This window comes from Mobula hypostoma, chromosome 8 (assembly GCF_963921235.1).
Source record: "Mobula hypostoma chromosome 8, sMobHyp1.1, whole genome shotgun sequence".
NCBI classification, from domain to species: Eukaryota; Metazoa; Chordata; class Chondrichthyes; order Myliobatiformes; family Myliobatidae; genus Mobula; species Mobula hypostoma.
This window is the reverse complement of record NC_086104.1, coordinates 55,834,990-55,850,978: the sequence shown is the minus strand read 5'-3', so window position 1 is coordinate 55,850,978 and position 15,989 is coordinate 55,834,990. Positions and strand designations below refer to the sequence as shown.

Sequence of the window (15,989 nt, the reverse complement as noted above, 5' to 3'; positions counted from 1 at the left end):
ACTGCTGACCTCTCACTGAGGATTGGTGTGTGTTCTCTGGCTTCCCCTTCCTGAAGTCCACATCAATTCCTTGGTCTTACTGACATTGAGAGCAAGGTTGTTGCTGCAACACTATCCAATTAGCCAATCTATCTCACTCCTCTATGCTAGGCGGTGTAATTGTTGAGATAATCTTTTATGTTTGGGCTGTGTCTAGCCACACACTCAGAAGTGTAGAGAGAGTAGAGCTGTGGGCTAAGCACACATCCTTCAGGTGTGCCTGTGTTGATCGTCAGCAAGGAAGAGATATCTGTACTGACTTTGGTCTCCCAATGAGAAAGGTAAGGATCCAGTTGTAGAGAGAGGTATAGAGGCCTAGGTTTAGAAGTTTGGAAATTAATACTGAACGCTGAGCTGTAATGAATAAATAGCATCCTGCCATTTATTTTGATGTTGTCTAGGTTCCAAAGCAGAGTGGAGAACCAGTGAGGTTGTGCCCACTGTAGACCAACTGTGGCAGTAGGTGAATTACAACAATGATCCCCATATGATACCAATCCCATTAATGGGATAACTCCCGGGAATTCTTTCTGAATGCTAAGAACGTGGAACAGTAAAGCATAGTACAAGCCCTTCGGTCCATGATGTTGTGCCAGCTCCGATTAATCTAATCCTTCCCTTCCACATAGCCCTCCATTTTTCTTTCATCCAAGAACCGATATAAAATTCTCCTAACTGGCCCTAATGTATCTGCCTTTACCACCACCCCTGGCTGTGGGTTCCACACACCTACCACTCTGACATTCCCCCTATATTTTCCTCCAAGCACCTTATAGTTATGATCTCTCGTATTAGCCATTTCTGCCCTGGGAAAACATCTTTGGATGGCTACTCCATATATGCCTCTTTTTATCTGGTACACCTCTATCAAGTTATCTTTCATCCTCGTTCGCTCCAAAGAGAAAAGCCTTAGCTCCCTCAGTCTATACTCATTAGATATACTCTTTAATTCAGACAACGTTCTGGTAAATCTCCTCTGAACCTTCTCTGACATTTCCACATACTTTCTATAATGAGGTGGCTAGAACTGAATACTAAAAGTATTGTCTAACTAAAGTTTGCTCCAACATTACTGCATGGCTCTTGAACTCAATCCTCCAACTAATGAAGGCCAACACACCGTATGCCTTCTTAACTACCCTATCAATACTCCTGGCAGCTTTAAGCAATTTATGGACATGGACCTCAAGATTCCTCTGTTCCTCTACGTTGTTAAAAAATTTTGCTGTTAACACTGTATTCTTATATAAGACATACAAAACAGTAAGTCTAAAAGACACTGTAGAATGATTAATGAAAGAACAAGTCTCAAGCCTTTCTGCTCTTCAGGGACTCATTTATGATGATTGGTTGGAGAATCTCAGAGTCCTTGGTACTGATCACAGTTCCTGTCCAAGGAGAAGTCCAAATGAGTTTTGTTCACTACTCACACTTATAGAATCAAGAAAATCTGTGTTTCTTACAAATCAAGTTCAAGTTTGAGTTTAATTGTCATTCAACCATACACATGGATACAGCCAAATGAAACAGTGATCCTCTGGAGCCAAGTTTCAAAATATTTAATCAAGCCACACACAGCACATATAGCAAATATAATTATGATAGCAGTAAAACATAGTTACAAAATATAATATTAAAAAAAATAATAAGCCTTAGTCCCTGGGTGTCATGGTGCATGGACATTGTCCTCAAGCCACGTTTCTGCAAGAATAGCCTGCATTAGTTTCTCATATCGCATAGTGCAAATGCAGATGAATGCAATCTAACGTCTCCCACTGAGCAAACACTGGAGAGCAGCTCCGAAAGGATGGGCCAGTCTCTAAGCCAATGCAGAAGGCAATCCTGAGGCATGAATGAGGCCTGGTCCATGCCACAACTGAGACCACGTAGCTCTCCCACCTTTGGTCTCACCAATGAACTATTGAATTGAATTTGCAGTATTCTGCATTACTAATGTCCAACAGGGTCCTACAGTCACAACAAAAATATCCAAGACAATCACCCTCACTGTCTGTTGGATTGCTCACCACCACTGAGAGTGCCTTTTATCCTGGGTAGCTGAAACAGGCTGCAACACAGTGTACAACAAGTTCAGTTCTGCAGCTATCCGGCAACTTGCTAGTGGGGTAGACTTGCAGTACTTGATGTTTTTGATAAGCAGCAGTGTTTTCCAATTGTGAAAAAGGTACAATGGATGAACATTTACACCTTTGGTTGGATCCAGAGAAGCGCCTGCGTGCAAGCGCACCGCCATCTTACCGGAGATCTCATCACCACTTAATGTATACATTCCGGCCAGCTACGCTTCCAAAACTAATTATTTTGCATTGTCAACTGAACCAGTCTCACAATCTTCAGGAAAAACAAGTGATCTTGTCACCTCTCACTCCTTAATGTCTCACATCTGCTTGCTTCAAGGCCTCAAGGACCCTGTGAATCACTATTATTTTGTTTTACTTATCTTGCTGATTAACATACCTGTGAAGACAGTGGACTGACAACTCCATTTGAGTAATCTACTTTTAACCCTCTCATTATAAACAGCCTTGAATATATATTGCACTTCAAGCTGTGGTGGAAATCATAATTCTTGGCTAACCTAGATATTGTGGATACAGTAAGATTACTGAGTCCCATGCTTATCTAATTGGTCTACATATTGGGCACCAGGATTTAGCAGAGACTGATAGGTTAGATAATATCTTAACAAAAAATTGTTTGATGGCAATAAATTCAATGTAGACAGAGAAAGTATGCCAATAAGTGCTTTGGCATTTAAACAGCACATGAATTGTTTGTCTTGTGCACCACAGAGGAACAGTAGTTTTCACTTCACTCGAAGAAGGTGATATTTGTCTTGATTATAGTCCCTATTATAACATCCTGTAAAAGAAAAATTGGATTGTTCAGATGAATTTAAACATTGTTTTAAATTTAGTGCATTTTTTTTACATCTGATCTTTTAATTGTGAAATGTTGCTAAAAGCTTTTAAAAAAACAGAAACACCAATTAGAATCATAAATTGAAACACAGAAATCCACAGCATTATCTTTTAAATTATGCATAGATTGCACTTTCACAAACATCTGTATCATCTAGAGTCAATGCCTGTAAAATACTATGGATTGTTTCCTTCATTATTAACCTATTTGCACTTGATAAGTAAATTGGCAAAGATTTTGCATGTTAATAAATTATATTTGTACAGACATTCCTGAAACACAGCTGTTTTCACTGTAGAGCCTGCTAGAAAAGGTAATACAAAATTTAAATGCTTAGTGTGCTGGTGTATTGAAAACAGAAAATGATAGGGAAAAAATGAGCAGGGTAGGCAGCATATATTGTGACAGAAACTGGTTAATGATCTGAAACATTAGCAAGTATAAAGGTAATAATTTAAACAATATTTGTTTACAACATCAATTTATTATGCATCCCTAATGGTTCTTAAAAGATGGTGATGAGCAATGTTCGTACTCTGCTATAGAGAAGGGACTTCCAGAGTTTGGAACCTAACAAATTTAGCCTAGTAACAAAGAAAGAGAAGCGATTTCTACAATGCCAAATCAAAATATTCAACGAAAATGTATTATCAAGGAATATATAAATTACACACTTTGAGATTTGTTCGCTAAGCAAGGAAGCCGAAAGAATACAATTAAAAAAAAGACCAACTCCCAATGTGCACAGAGAAGGGTAGAGAAAAGCAACTCATGCAAACAGTAAAAGTGAGCAACAACAATAGCATTCGGAACCAATTTGAGTCCTTGGATCCAAATCTCCGAGCAGTCTGGAGTAGGCCCAAAGCCTCAGTACTCAGTTCATCATTTTAGTGGAGCAAGTAGCCGCAAAGTTTGCAGACATCAAGCACAGCGGCTGGGGGCAGTTTCACAGCCTTAACTTTGCAGAGAGAGGAACCTCCAGTCTACCTGGGCCGGTGTTTAAATTGTCTGAACTGCAAATTGTACCTTGCATTTGGACCCGGGCCACACTGTGGTGAATTGCTCAGGGCCTAGAGCACACTGCCTACAACACGGGCCTAGATTTCACTGCCATAAAAGCCGTTCTCAATCCCTCCAAATCAACTTGGCACCCAGAGCGGTCCAACCTCGCCTGACTCTCAACACTCTGCCCTTCCAGTCCATATGGGCTGTCGTTTAGATAGTCGAAACAGCGGATTGTATCTTGCATTAGGACCCGGGTCTTGCTGCAGCGAATCACTCCGGGCCTAGAACACGCCACCCAGCAGTGCCAAAACTGAACACTGCAGTCATTGGTGAAGTTCTCCACTTCTGACATGATAGAAGAAAAGATCATTGAAGCATCTAAAGGTAATTTGCCTTACGGCATTGACCAGAGCAACTTTTGCAGCAAAGTTTTGGGGCTGATAGGATTGAACTCCAATTACCATTGTATCTCAATTTGTGCTGGCATGGCTTCATTCATCAGAGCGATTTTCCCCTGAATGCCTGACATATGTATTATTAATGAATTTATATGCATATGAATTGATTTGACTTAGCTAGAACACTTGCATATGCTCCTTTTACCTAAATGCCGAAAAATTACAAAATTATAATGAAAAGCTGGTGAAGTATTTTAGTAAGTATGTAATTAGTTGCACTTTAGTATTTTGACTGCATACACTGTGCCATGAAAAACTATGAACTGAACTTTAAATAAAATAACCTTTTTAAAATTAATTTTGCAGGTGGTAATGTTAATTGCCAGACTTATGATAAGGCCACACCATTGTTCATAGCTGCTCAGGAAGGCCATGTGGAATGTGTTGAACTGTTGCTGTCACATGGGGCTGATGCAAACCTTTATTGCAACGAAGATAATTGGCAGTTACCTATTCATGCTGCTGCCCAGATGGGTAAAGTCAAGTAAGTGCACGCAGTCTAATTGAGCTATTAAAATACATATTTTAAACACTTTCCATACATTAAATATATTTTAAAGCATGATATCAAAGTGATAAATATTGCAATCCAAGGAACTGAAAATCAGAAACTAGAATTTGAATTGCTACAATAGCTCCTGCTCTCTTTTTTTCTTATATTTAAGTATATTTTTTAAAGTGCCAGAAAGTACTTCCAATTTTATCTCAAGCATGTCTAGAGATTCCACAGTACCCATTTACTTTGTGTACTTTCTACTCTGTGAAAAATGCATTTTCAAATTTTTGCTGCCAAATTAAAATTTTGCTTTAGAGTAATTTCTCCTTTCCAATTTAAGTGAAAGTACATTGTGTGTATACCTACTGCTAAAGTTATAAAGTTCTTGTAACTCGCAAGCTCTTGTAGAGCGTTTGATTTTGTTTTGCTTTTCAGGTTGACATTTACAGTGTTGTACTTAAAATCTCATTGATATTCATTGCAACTGTTGATATACTTGATAAGGATAAGGTCCAGCCTCAAATGGTTTTAAAATAACATGTTCTGAAGTCAGTTTCCACTGTGTTTTCAGACAGTCAGTTCATTAAAATTTTTCTCTAATTTGTGGCATTTCAATTTTATTCAAATATATTGATGTGCATTGTGTAAGTTACTTTATTATTCAGAGTCCTGTATTATTAGCAATTCAGAAAGCAAGAACAGTATATTTTTCTTTTGTTCCTGCTGTGTGTGAATGTAACGTTCATTTAAGCATGTATATTGATGTCTAACAGCGTGCTGGAATTTCTAATACCGATTACTGATCGAATATGTGATAAAGGGGCAAGTAAAGTGAGCCCTGTCTATTCAGCAGTGTATGGAGGACACCAAGAATGCTTGAAAATGCTGCTGCAAGCTGGCTACAGTCCTGATGCTCAAGAGTGTCCATTGTATGAGTGCCTGTCACCCTTGTGCATGGCTTTCTCTCAGAGGTAACCCATTCATTGTTTGCTTCTGATCGCTATTTCTACATAATTTGAAAAGATCCAGATTACTTTTATTATTTTTGTAACCAAATCCACAGGTGCTGTAAGCAAGTCTATAAAGGGGAAATAAATACCAGGTCAGAGGTCAGGGGCTCCCAACCTGGAGCTCATGGACCCCTTGCTTACTAGTCCCTAACATAAGAAAGGTTGGGAACCCCTGCCAAAGATTGTAAATGGCAGGGAATAAATGTTATTACACTTGCCTATGTAAACTTGCAGCAATTTGTATTGGGCAAATTGTTATTAGGAAACTATTTTACTGATACCAGTGTAGATAGAAGCAACATACAAAGGATCTGGAGAAACTCAGTGGGTCAGGTTGCACCTATGGAGTGAAATCAACAGTCAACATTTCGTTGTAGTTGCAGTCAGTGCTATTTGTCGCATTTCTTCTGGTCGAAGCACATGTATAGTTCTGTTAGCCCAGCAATGATGATAAAACAGAGATGCATTTCAAAACTGATGATGTATGAAATGGTGAGGAATTTTCAGGTAACGGGCATCCAATCAACCTTTGTAGTGAATCTTACTGGCTCTGGCTAAATGCAAATTACTGCCCATTCCTTGCACTCATACTTCACAGATTTGGATGTCGATGGACTAGGGATCCTATAGACACCAGACCCAGCCACAACAGCCTACCCTGGGTGGCTCAGCGAGGAAACGACATACATAGGTGATGTGAGATGAAGTAGAAACGTGGCAAGAGAGCCTCGGCACTACCTTGACTGAGAGCTAACTCAACCAGACCAGTGGTACTATTACTTTTATTGGTCAATGTCCATTTGCTAGAAAATAAAATGGACTCACTGAGACTGTGAACGCACAAAAAGAGATGAGAAAAAAAAGATGAGATGTTCAAAGCACATTTATTATCAAATTATGAATACTATATACAACCTTATAGGCAGCCACAAGACAAAAGAAACCCAATCAAGCCCATTGAAAAAAGACTATCAAACACCCAATGTGCAGAAAAGAAAACAAATCGTGCAAGCAATAAAAGTAAGCAAATAGCATTCAGAACTGAAGTTCACGAAAGTGAGCCTCGATGCCGGTCATCACTACAGCTGGTCCAGGAGCCCGTTAGTTGCAGGCCACAACCTCAGTTCAGCGCAGAAACAAGTAAACCTCGCAGGCAGTGAGCTGAACACTGGCCCGCCCCCTCTCCTCTGGCCCGACACCCTGACTTCTTCAGTCTTGCCTGGCGCTTAAATCAGCAGTGGATGAAAAGTTCGATGTTGGGATTGAAATTAGTTAAGCAAAGGACAAGGGGGATGGAGCGGAAACCACTGCTCATTCAGTATCAGAAGGGATAGTGAAAAGTAAGGTGGTTGTGCTGACATATGCAAGCTACTAAAACTACTCACGGGCAGGTAATTAATTAATTGAGGGGGGTAGTGGGGGAAAGTAACTTCTTGGCAACAAACTTAATCCAAAAACTCATTAATGTGTAACACTCTTGCATATTAATTGAGGCTTCCAGTTTGGAGAGCAAACTCTGTAATTATTACATCTTCCCCAAAATGATGATGCATATTATATGCAAAAACAATTATCAATCTGACTACTTCTTTTTGCTTATGTCCACTGTGATTTTTAAATTAATGAGCTTGATGTCCTGAAGAAACACTCGACTCAAACATAACTTTGCATATGCTGGCTTCTCACACTCCACTCCTAGCTACACTTCCTTCCCCTGGTGCTGTGGCTCTCCTTGTTGTGGAGAACGTGAGCTTTCACGTTACAGTCCTTTGGCAGTTCTCTCTTGAACTGCGGGCTTGAGACATACCTACCTTTGCCAATGTTACAGGTGCAAGTTACCTCACTTGAAACTTTTTAACAGCTACTGTAACAACAGATTTCTGATCTCCTGCTTCCATGGTAATGCTGCTTACAGTAGGATGCTTTTATATATGAATCAGTAAGGTCTACTGAGGAAAACAGTGTAGCTCGAACTTGCATTTCTCTCTGTCTGTTTGGTCAGTTAGTTCCTTGAAAATTGAATTTAATACAGAGAAAACATTATTGATATCAATAATAATATCTTTAGCAAGGAATAGTCAAAAGGTTGAAAGATAAATTAGAAAGAAGATGGGTATTTTGCTGTAAATATAAAATACTTTGTAAGTGAAAAAAATTATGAAGTATATAGATTCTGCATGTTTTTTCAGTTTAATTTGTTACAATGTGGTGGAGTATCGTGCGTATGAACAAGTAATTTTGATCCAAGCAATTAAAATGCTGACTTCATTATCATTGCACTTAGTTTTTGACACATCTTTTCATTAAGAAAATGAGAGTATGCTAAATAATAAATTTATTTTTCCATCTCATTACATCCTGTGCCATGTTTCTTTTTTTTTGAGAAGTAAATCAGCAGAAGGTAAATTATTATGTGTTTATCAAAGTTGCTTTATGACTTGTCAACTATTTTATTTCAAGGATGCTTTTAATTTGTAGGGTTAAACCTGAAAATAAATATTGAAATGGGAAAACAAGCAAGAATTATGAAATTTCAGAAGTGTGGTTATATGATAGCATGTCTATAAGAAAAGAAGATTATAAGGGAAAGAAGATTTGATGATGTTTTTGATTAGTTCAGATGGAGGGCCCTCTTTTCCTTATTTGGTTCTGTTACTCAGTTTTTAAACATTCATTAATATAGAGATTACTTTCAGCTTTGGTCAGGCAGAACTCAAGAACTGAATATTTGATAATTGCTGTAAAAATCTGATTACATTCATTAAAATTAGAAATGACTTTACCAACTATTCAATGAAAACCCAACAGATTGCTATGTATTACAAGGTAATGGAATGAAGAATTGTATTCAGTGTACATTTGGCAAACTCAACTACACAAATCTGCTTTTCACTGCACTATGCCTAATAACAATGGTTATGTTTATTTTGCAAAGGTTATTTGCAAGTTGTGTTTTGTAAAAAATAATTGCTCTGTATTGTTTCCTGATTTCTAAAAGGTATTGTTTTAGAAATTGGACTGCATATCAAAAATAAAAGCCAATTATTTCCAGAAAGGTGTGGAAAAGAACAGGATATGATTCAAACTTTCCTCTGGCTTTAAATTTAATCACTTTCTTAAGTCTTTGGATGTGTCCTAATGTTTGAATGATGCCGAAATATAATGAAATACATTTTTTTTAAACTATTAGCGAGGATTGTTGATGTCAGTTTATCATTACTTATGATGACATTGTTGATATAGTTTTACATCTGGATTGGGCTGTCAGTGATAAGTTTGAAAAATAGTTTGAACTAAATTGCAGTTTTAGCCCAAGGATTTTGAAAGTGAGCCATATACAAATCAAGATTACTATTTTTTTCACTTGTTTATGTCTTAAGTAATTAACAATTTTCAGAAAGTCCTGCTGTGGTAAATCAGTAGCAAGTAGGTTCAACTTGCCTTTTGTAGGCCGCTACTGGTCAGTAAATTTTACATTTTGTATGAGGGTTATTATAATTTTTCTGCTATAGATCTGAAAGTAAATCATTATGCTTGACTGACAGAAATCCTAAGACTGCAACTAACAAAAATAAGTCTATTTTATTGTTTGTTTTTCTCTCTGTATGAGCATTGGTTATTCAGTTTTATTCAGTCTATTAAAATAGTTTGCGATAAATTTGAGGATTTGTGGTTTTTTGACTTAAAAAAACTGATTCAGGACTAATGTATTTTAAAAATTATTTCCCCAGATTTTCTACAATTCCCATTCTCCTCAAAGCTGGAGCTGTTATAACAGGTCTTCACTATTCCTATTGTCTGCAATATCACTACTTCCACTTACTGCAGTTTCTTCTGGAACAAGGCTACTCATTACCATCAGGCAGTCATTTAGCTGGCATTATAAAATATGGATTATTATCAGAACAACAGTTTAAGCACTGGTTACCTCACCTTTTATTAGCTGGATTGAATCCTGTGGATTTGCTTAGTGAAGCTTGGTGAGTAACAATTTCAGAGAAGCTTCAAATTGTTTTTTTAAAAATAATGTCTAAGTGTCTTGAGTATACAGTCGTTAAAAGAGAAATACATAAAATATGTAAATTTGATTGAAATACTGTATTATTATTGTGCTCTTTTTATATTGGTAATCTTTAACTACTGAGCTTGCATGCAATGTTTCATTTAGCAATTGATATTACAACTGACACGTTTTGAAATGAAATGCTTGAAATGTAACGTACAATTGATTTATAAATGAGACTTTGCATTTGGAATTAATCTTTAATGGGATTTCAATCTAACAGTAAGTAAAAGTTTAATGTTCCAAAACAGTAGCCTACTAATACATATCTTAATACTGTAGTTTATTCTACCTAAAAAATTCTAGTACTAAAAGCAGTATTCACAGTCTTGAACTTTACACTTGTTCTGTTGGCATGGATATCTTGACAATCTGTGCATTGTGATGCCTGTAAAATGGTTAAGAGTGAGAACATTCATAGCAGTATTTTAAGACAATGAAAATTAATGAAGCATCAACAGAAGTCTTCCATTTTGTTTTACTGACTACTGCCAAGAAATACAGAAAAAAAGAGAAAATCTTGGGAACAAAATTCCTCAATTCCAGAGCAAGTCATGGACTTTAGCAGTGTAGGATCTAAGATGAATTTGGCTAGACTATGCTGTAACATTAAGTGAGCAGGTTTAAAAATCATTCAAAATTCACATTAGTGTTGATGCATTTTGGACACTTTCTGGAAGGTAGGACAGGGAAGTGGTGATGAAAAAAATTAAATGTTGTCCGCAAGGTAAGACATTTGGTTGTACTTCTTGTCACATCAAATATCAGATAACATTAAATGGTACCATTAATGGCAGTAGATGGTAACAATCTTATGCCACTTTTGACACAACCTGGATATTGGTACCTGCAGATTCCTTCAATCAGGAAGAATAATTTAAAGTGACTCGTTTTACTCTACCTTGATCTTTGTATCAGGTTCTAAATGGGATGGGCGGAGTGTATCACTAAACTTCATTCCACTGGTGATCAGGAGCATTTGCGGACTTTGAAGTCTGCCAAGTCCATATTTTCAAACTGTAGGCATGAATGTTCAGACCTGTACATGATCTCTTTTAAAGTAAAAAATATATGTATTATGTAGACATGCATTAAAATGTGTATTAACCACTGCTTTTAACTACTTATCATCTCCTCCTTCTCCAACCCCCCCCCCCACCTCTTCCACCAAACTGGTACTTTGGAGAGGTCAAGTTTAGATCTTCGAACTGGTGACTTGCAGGTTGTGGGTTCTAACAATTTCTTCCCCCTTTCATTCTTCAATTTTGCCAGATTTGCAATGTATGATTACTAGCCGTAGAAAGCTTGCTTTCTACCTTTATTATTTTCTCAATTAAGAATTTTCCATTTTGGCAAATTAATTGAAAAGCAGTTGGGGTTGTATTTTTCATGACTATTATCATTAAAAATATGCATAAAGTAATCATCATTTGTCACAGTTATCGGAAGTATTGTTCAGACATAAAATATTGCTGACTTTGTCATGTACAGGTTTCCCCCGCCATCCGAAGGTAGAGTGTTCCTATGAAACGGTTTGTAAGCCGGAATGTCGTAAAGCGAAGAAGCAATTGCCATTTATTTATATGGGAAAAATTTGTGAGCGTTTGCAGACCCAAAAATAACCTATCAAATCATGCCAAATAACACATAAAACCTAAAATAACAGTAGCATATAGTAAAAGCAGGAATGATATGATAAATACACAGCCTATATAAAGTAGAAATACTTTTCCACAATCATTACCTGCACTGTTCTCTGTAGCGAAAATCTCACGCAAGCGCTTTCGGCAAAACCACGGCACAAGTGCCATCGGCAGAAAATCACACGCAAGCGCTCTCGCAAAAACACTCTCTCCAGTAACCTTTAAGGTAGGAAGCTGCCAAATCATGCCAAATAACGCATAAAAATACACAGCCGATATAATGTAGAAATAATGTATGTACGGTGTAGTATCACTTACGGGAAGATAGTGAGCACACTGATGATGGTGTGTTAGGCTGAGTCGTTGGAGGTTGGGGTGGTGCAGTGGCCTCCACCCTCCGGGCCGCCGACCGATACCGATCCGCGAAGAATGCAGGGGTACAGTGGTAGCGGGGATGTACCCAGCACATCTTTAAGAAAAAAGCCGAAATAAACGTGCTAATTAATTAGGTGCCGCCCGGCACGTAATTAATTAATTAGCATGTTTATTTCGGCTTTTTTCTTAAAGATGTGCTGTGTGCCTCCTGGCTACCGCTGTATTCTCCGCGAATCGGTACCTGTCCGCGACCCGGGTGTTGGGGTGGTGGGACACTGGGGTGTCATCTCATCGTCTGTTTCCATTAAGCAGGCAGTTCATCTTCTTCTATGACTGCCTGCCTCTATGTCGAAGGTCGAGGTTCGTCGTCTGCTGTGGCTGATGTGGAAGGATTGAAAAGCGACAGTATGCTTGACTGCTGAGCCTCGCGCATTTTTCTATCATACAGTTCTTTGTAAGCACTCAAACCATCTTGCAAATATGTTCTAAACCAACGTACCCTTTCAAAATTAAAGTCGTACTTTATCGTTGCAGCGAAAATCTCACGCAGTTGCTTCACGTTCAGTTCCTGGACAACTTCACTTTCGTCCGTTCGCTACTGCATTCGGTTTCGATTGTTATCCTTTCCTCTTGCAATTGCATCAGCTCTTCATTTATCAGTTCTTGGTCATGGGATGCCAAAACCTCTTCAACATCATCTTCATCAACTTCCACAAGCCAAACTCACTTTGTCCTTACTTCGTTCACCACGATCAAAACGCTTAATTATGTCTAGTTTTACGCTAAGTGTAACACCCTTACGAGCTCTTTCAGGCTTTACTGATACCTTAGAACTCACCTTGCTAATGGATGCTCATAGGCACGTGTTTAAGCAATGCTGGCAAGAATGCTGTTCCCGGGGAGAGCAGCTGCTCGGGGTGTGCGCTGCTTTTTTTTGCGCGCTGCCTTTTTTCGTAACAGTGAAAACACCTTCTGTTAGCGAAAACAGGGAACTAATGTAGGTCCTTCGTAACAGTGAGGTTTCGTAAAGCGAACGTTTGAAAAGCGGGGGACACCTGTACAACACAAAAGCTCCTTTACAATGAAGACTTCTGGGCAAGAGTAGACTCCTTTAGAGAGCAGACAGCAGTTTGTTCTTTTTTGTTAAATTCTTAAGCATTTAAACAATGTGATCTGTTGTTTTGGTACTGAACCACATTGTTTAAATGCCTAGGGGCTTAACAAAATTTTTGAGTTAAATTTGTACCCGTGCTCACCAAAATGAATTGTAAATGATGGCATTAAAATGACAAATGTAGAGACTAATTAATTTAAAGAAACCAAAATTTAATTAATTACTTTATAAAGTAAAATAATGTATTTATTTTAAGGTGCTCAAAGGATTCTAAAAATGGATTGAAGTTATTAATCAAAGATTGCTTAGACAACTGTAACCTCGCAATCCAGGTTCCCTGTCTTGCTTCCCCTACTTTAATTCATTAAGATGAATGGAGATAGTTCTCAGCCTTCCAAGTGGAATTAGAATAATCTCAAATATTCTGGAGCAATCTCCTGGAAGGTAGACACATGGTATTTTAGGGCAATGCATTAATAAACAAGTGATAAAATTGATTGTTCTCAATTTCATGGTCCCACTATACACCTCATCAGTCCATATTCGCTCACCACAAATATCAGTTTGTAATTATGTGTAGTGATAGGCCCATCATAACATACACCTACTATGTTCTACATATTACCAGAATGTTTACACCTGCTTCACCTGAGTCTGAGGTCTTCTTAATTCACCAGATTGATCGTACAGCATCCTCGAGCAAAGTTAGGGGTATGGAGGTCTGTACCTAATCAATACTTTGTGGTGCTTGGTTGTGATGGTCCTGGCAAGTTCCTGCTCACCCAGCATAGAATATATAACAGTGAAGTGTCGCCCCTATTACCTGCCTGGGGAATTTGCTTCAACTATCCCGTCTATATCTCATCCCAGGCCAATCTGCACTCGTGCAACTATACTCCTTGTTCAACAGCCTTGAAACAGGATACCCTGAGGCCCTATTCATCATTTCTGGTGACTTCAACTGGGCCAACTTCAAGAGTATGTTACCAACATACTACCATCATGTGTCCTGAACCAGCAGGAGCCTGGACACTCTTTACCATTGCTACACAACTATCAAAGATGCCTGCTGACTCAACCACAGCCCTACTGCCCACACTTCGTCAAATCAGACCACCAAGTTGTGCTCCTCCCTGACCACAAACAGAAGCTGAAACATGAGGATCCTTTACAGAAACTTCTTCCATGGTGGCAGGTTATCGGGCTACAAAACAAAATCAGGCAGCATTGCCGACAGCAGCACATCCCTTCCTGATGAGCTTAGCACATGTGGACGAATTGAACAGAAGGTGATTGGAATGTCACCACCTACCCCGACAGCCTTCAATGCATCTGAACCTACAGTCACCATTGCAGATACAAGATCAGTTTTCCGAGAGTGAACTCATGAAAAGCATCTGTGATAGTATTTTCGGCTGTGTCAGTAAATCCTGTGCAGATTAGTTGCTGGGGGTACTTACAGATTTTTTTTTAACCTATCCCTGCTTTAATCTGAGTTTTCATCTGGTTTAAGAAGACCACTATCATCCTGTAACCTTAGAAAATCAACACAGTATGTCTTAATGACTACTGCCTGGCCGCTCTGACATCCCCCCCCCCCCCATGAAGTGTTCAAAGAGACTAGTCATGGCACACATTAACTCCCGTCTCCCTGACAACCTAGACACACTAGAATTTGTCTACTGCCAATAAAGATCTATGTCAGACACCATCTCCTTGGCCTAACATTAATCTCTAGAGCATCTGAACAGAACAGATACAATGTTAAACTGTTGTTTTTTTGACTACACTCTGCCTTCAATACTGTAATTCCAAACAAACTCATCTCCAAACACTTAGACCTGGGACTCAACACTGCCCTTTGCAACTAGACCCTTGACTTCCTGAAAAACACACTGCAATCAGTAAGATGGTCAACAACACCTCTACCACAATTATTCTCAACACTGGTGCCCCACAAAGCTGCATCCTCAGCTTCCCACGCTATTCCCTATACTTCTACAACTGTGTGACCAGAATCTGCTCTAACTCCATCTACAAGGTTGCAGATAATACCACTGTAGTGGGCTGTATATCACATCACAATAAGTCAGAGTACAGGAAGGAGATAGAGAGCTTAGAAACATGTTGTCAAGACAACAATGCCAACAAAACTAAAGAGCTGGTCATTGACTTCGGGAAGAGCGTGGTGCACTTGCTCCTGTTTACATTAATGATACTAAAGTCAAGGGACTTGAGAGCTTCAAGTTCCTAGCAGTGAACATCACTAATAGTATGCCCTGGTCCAACTATATTGATGCCATAGTCAAGAAAGCACATTGGTGCTTTTGTTTCCTCAAGAAACTAAAGAAATTCGGTATGTCCCTTTGACCCTTAGCAATTTTTATTGATGCACCATAGAAGGCACCCCTATCCAGTTATGCATCCCAGCTTGCTAAGACAGCTGCTCTGCCCGTGACATCTGGAAACTGCAGACAGTGATGGATGCGGCTGAGTACATCACGGAAGCCAGCCACCCTTCCATTGACTCTGTGTGTTTCTTGTCTCAATTAAGAAGTCAACATAATCAAAGGCCCCACCAATAATGGACATTCTTTCTTCTACCCCTTCTACTGGGCAGCAGATATAAACGCCTGAAAGCTCGTACCACAAGTCTCAAGATCAGCTTCAATTCTGCTTTTCTAAGACCATTGAACAGTTCTCTAGTATGATAAGATGGACTCTTGACCTCACAGTCTACCTCACCATGAGCTTGTAGGTTTTTGTCTACCTGCACTGCACCTTCTCAGTAATTGTAACACTTAATCCTGTATACTGTTGTTGTTTTATTTGGTACTATATCA

The 15,989-nt window shown here is 38.7% G+C and overlaps 1 protein-coding gene across 4 annotated transcripts in view; it reads left to right on the top strand.

Annotated features, from left to right (window-relative positions):
• asb3 (ankyrin repeat and SOCS box containing 3) overlaps positions 1-15,989 on the top strand; it is a 93,399-nt gene that overhangs the window by 33,007 nt on the left and 44,403 nt on the right. For all 4 annotated transcript variants that reach the window (XM_063055866.1, XM_063055867.1, XM_063055864.1 and 1 more), the window contains exons 6-8: positions 4,752-4,929; positions 5,715-5,912; positions 9,683-9,931. In XM_063055866.1, the coding sequence (XP_062911936.1) occupies positions 4,752-4,929; positions 5,715-5,912; positions 9,683-9,931 (625 nt within the window). The remainder of the gene's footprint in view (positions 1-4,751; positions 4,930-5,714; positions 5,913-9,682; positions 9,932-15,989) is intronic.